This window comes from Echinops telfairi, unplaced genomic scaffold, assembly GCF_000313985.2.
Source record: "Echinops telfairi isolate 266 unplaced genomic scaffold, ASM31398v2 ScPeMD7_70;HRSCAF=299, whole genome shotgun sequence".
Classification (NCBI taxonomy): Eukaryota; Metazoa; Chordata; class Mammalia; order Afrosoricida; family Tenrecidae; genus Echinops; species Echinops telfairi.
Window position 1 is genome coordinate 5,316,608 of NW_022103968.1, and position 2,459 is coordinate 5,319,066.

At 55.4% G+C, this 2,459-nt stretch overlaps 1 protein-coding gene across 1 annotated transcript in view; it reads left to right on the top strand.

Annotated features, from left to right (window-relative positions):
• The window catches only part of UROS (uroporphyrinogen III synthase), a 15,363-nt gene that overhangs the window by 8,798 nt on the left and 4,106 nt on the right, over positions 1-2,459 (top strand). Inside the window, exon 4 of the mRNA XM_045291384.1 lies at positions 57-198. Within this exon, the coding sequence (XP_045147319.1) occupies positions 57-198 (142 nt within the window). The remainder of the gene's footprint in view (positions 1-56; positions 199-2,459) is intronic.

Sequence of the window (2,459 nt, forward strand, 5' to 3'; positions counted from 1 at the left end):
GGGCTGTCTGCTTGCTGGCAAGTTCACAGACCAGCCACCCTGAGCCGAGTCCAAAGGGCAGCTCTGGGATGTGCAGCTCGGTAAGCAGGACTTGTGTTTTCCAGCCTGGAAGAGCTCTCTGAGAGCCAAGTGGGACGCAAAGCCCGTGTACGTGGTGGGAAGCACTACGGCGTGTCTGGGTAAGCGGCTGGCGTTCCAGTACGAGTCTCGCAGCAACTGAGCTTTGTTTGCTGCGGAGGGAACAGGGGCTTCCATTCTGGTATTTCTGTTTACGAAACGTGAAAGCCTACCCGTTAAACGTGTAGCACTCACTGCCGACCGGGGGCAGTGCGACAGATGGATGCACTCGTGCTAAATGGCTCCCGGCATAATGGGTTTAAATGCTCTTGAGACCCTCGGCCAGCATTCCTTCCAAATCTGTTAGAGTGTGTGCGCCCTTTACCCTGCGATCCCTGTTCTGGTCAACCTTCCAAGGGCAGTATGCCCAGACTGGGTGTAACACAGTTATCTGTGGCCATGGAAAATGAGGGCTCCCCCCAGCCTGCCATGTCCTGAAACAGGGGAGTAGTTATGTGCAGTGAGTGCCCTGCCCTCCCCAAGGCACTGCCCGAAAGTCCCTTCCGATGCACAGCAGTTGTGCTGGACGGAGAGGAGCTGCCCCGTAGGGCTGTCATATTTACTGAAGCCGGCGGCCTCCTCCGTCTCCCCAGGAGCAGCTGGTGGACTCAAATGACTGGCCTTTGGGTTGGCAGCTGGGTGCTTTAATTTCTGTGCCACCAGGACTGTGTCCTCCGCGGGGCGTCTTTGCTTCTGCATCAGCTGGTGGCCCCGGGGCCTGGTTGTTTACAAAGAGATGGGAGGGCGTCTTCAGTTACAAAAAGAACCCCCAAACTCAAACCTATCATTTATGAAGGGCATTTCCCACCACGTCTTACATGGGACAGTGACAACACAGAAACAGACTCATCACCCGCAGGGGGGAGGCCATCAGCACAAAGTCATGATGGCCTCTGGGGAGTCCGCATGGGACCAGCGAGCACCACAGATCCATGCTGGATGGCAGGTCTGTCACAGGGGGCTGCGGAATCAGGAGCGCAGCATGTCCAATAAGAACTTACTAGCTTGGTCCTGGGGCACCCAACCAAGGCAGTTATCACTCATGACTGTGCAAGCGCCAGTCCTAAGGCCCAGCCTGGCAGCCCCGAGGAGAGACCGCCCTCCCTGGGCTGTCTGGAGGCCTGCAGAGGGGTAGAGGTGACCCACTTTCCAGGGCACTCTGCCCGAGGGCAAGATGATAGATGTCCTTGGTCAGTGATCCTGAGGAATCCGGCAGAGGCTTAACCTTTGTGGCCGTCACTGCCATCCACAAATGGGTGCTCAGAATTCAAGCTCCAGCACAAGGGGAAGGAAGCCTGTGTGATCTGCAGGATACGTTTGTAGACTTTTATGACAGAAGCAGATACCATACCATTTCAGTCCAATTTTAAAATACAGGCACTGAAATAGATAACCTCCCCCGTCTCCCCCAAATCATCCATGAGCATCACCAAATATTAAAGGTACCTCTCTTCAGGTGATGCTTTGTAAAATTCTCATAATAGTCTCTGTGCTTTTCCCCCCAAGTGGCCATGGATTTTTACACGAGAACATCTTAAATGCTTAATCACGGAGCTTAGCCAGTGTGTATCTTTGTTTCAAAAGGGTTCTCATTTGTCCAAATGAGTTTCCCTCCCAGGGCAGGCACAGCGGGAGTGAACGTGGTCTAAGAATCTTTGAAGGCATGTTTCAGGGAACAAAACCCAGCGGAAGAGCCCCGCTCAGGGATGCTGGCTTAGTTAGCTGTGGGAACTGCCTCCACTGCCCTACCCCTTAAAACAGTTAAGAATCGATGTGTACTTTGTGCATTGTTTCTCTTTCCCGACGGGAAGAAAGCCGTGCGTTGCGAGCACTTTCTGATGCATACAGCGTGAGTTGGTGGGATCCACAGTGCTCTGCAGGCTCCCCAGGTGCTCCCCACATGCAGCCCCTGCACTGCTGCAGGCCCCTGGGTCTGGGTTCCACGGCCTTGCTGTCCACTCGTGGCCTCAAGCTGGCCCGTTTATTCACTTGTGCCGGACACTTCTCTTCACGGGGTGGCCCCAGCCCTGTCCGCTCAGCACCTCAGCTCTAGAGCAGGAGTAGGCTCCACTGCCCCGAGCACAGCTGTGTGCAGGAGCTCTCCGAGCAGACAGAAGGTGGGGGTCATGTTCCAATTTGAGAACAGCGCCCCAACGTCCACATGCCTGCCCTGACGCTGAGTCCCGTTTGGTGGCACATCCAGGTTCCCTGGCACCCTTAGGAGGAGTCACTTGGACCATCGAGGTTCAGAACAAAGGCCCCTGTCCCCAACATGGTGGACAGCTGCCTGTAGCTGTCCTCTGACCGGGCTCACCATCCCGCCCAGGATGAGAACTGGCCGT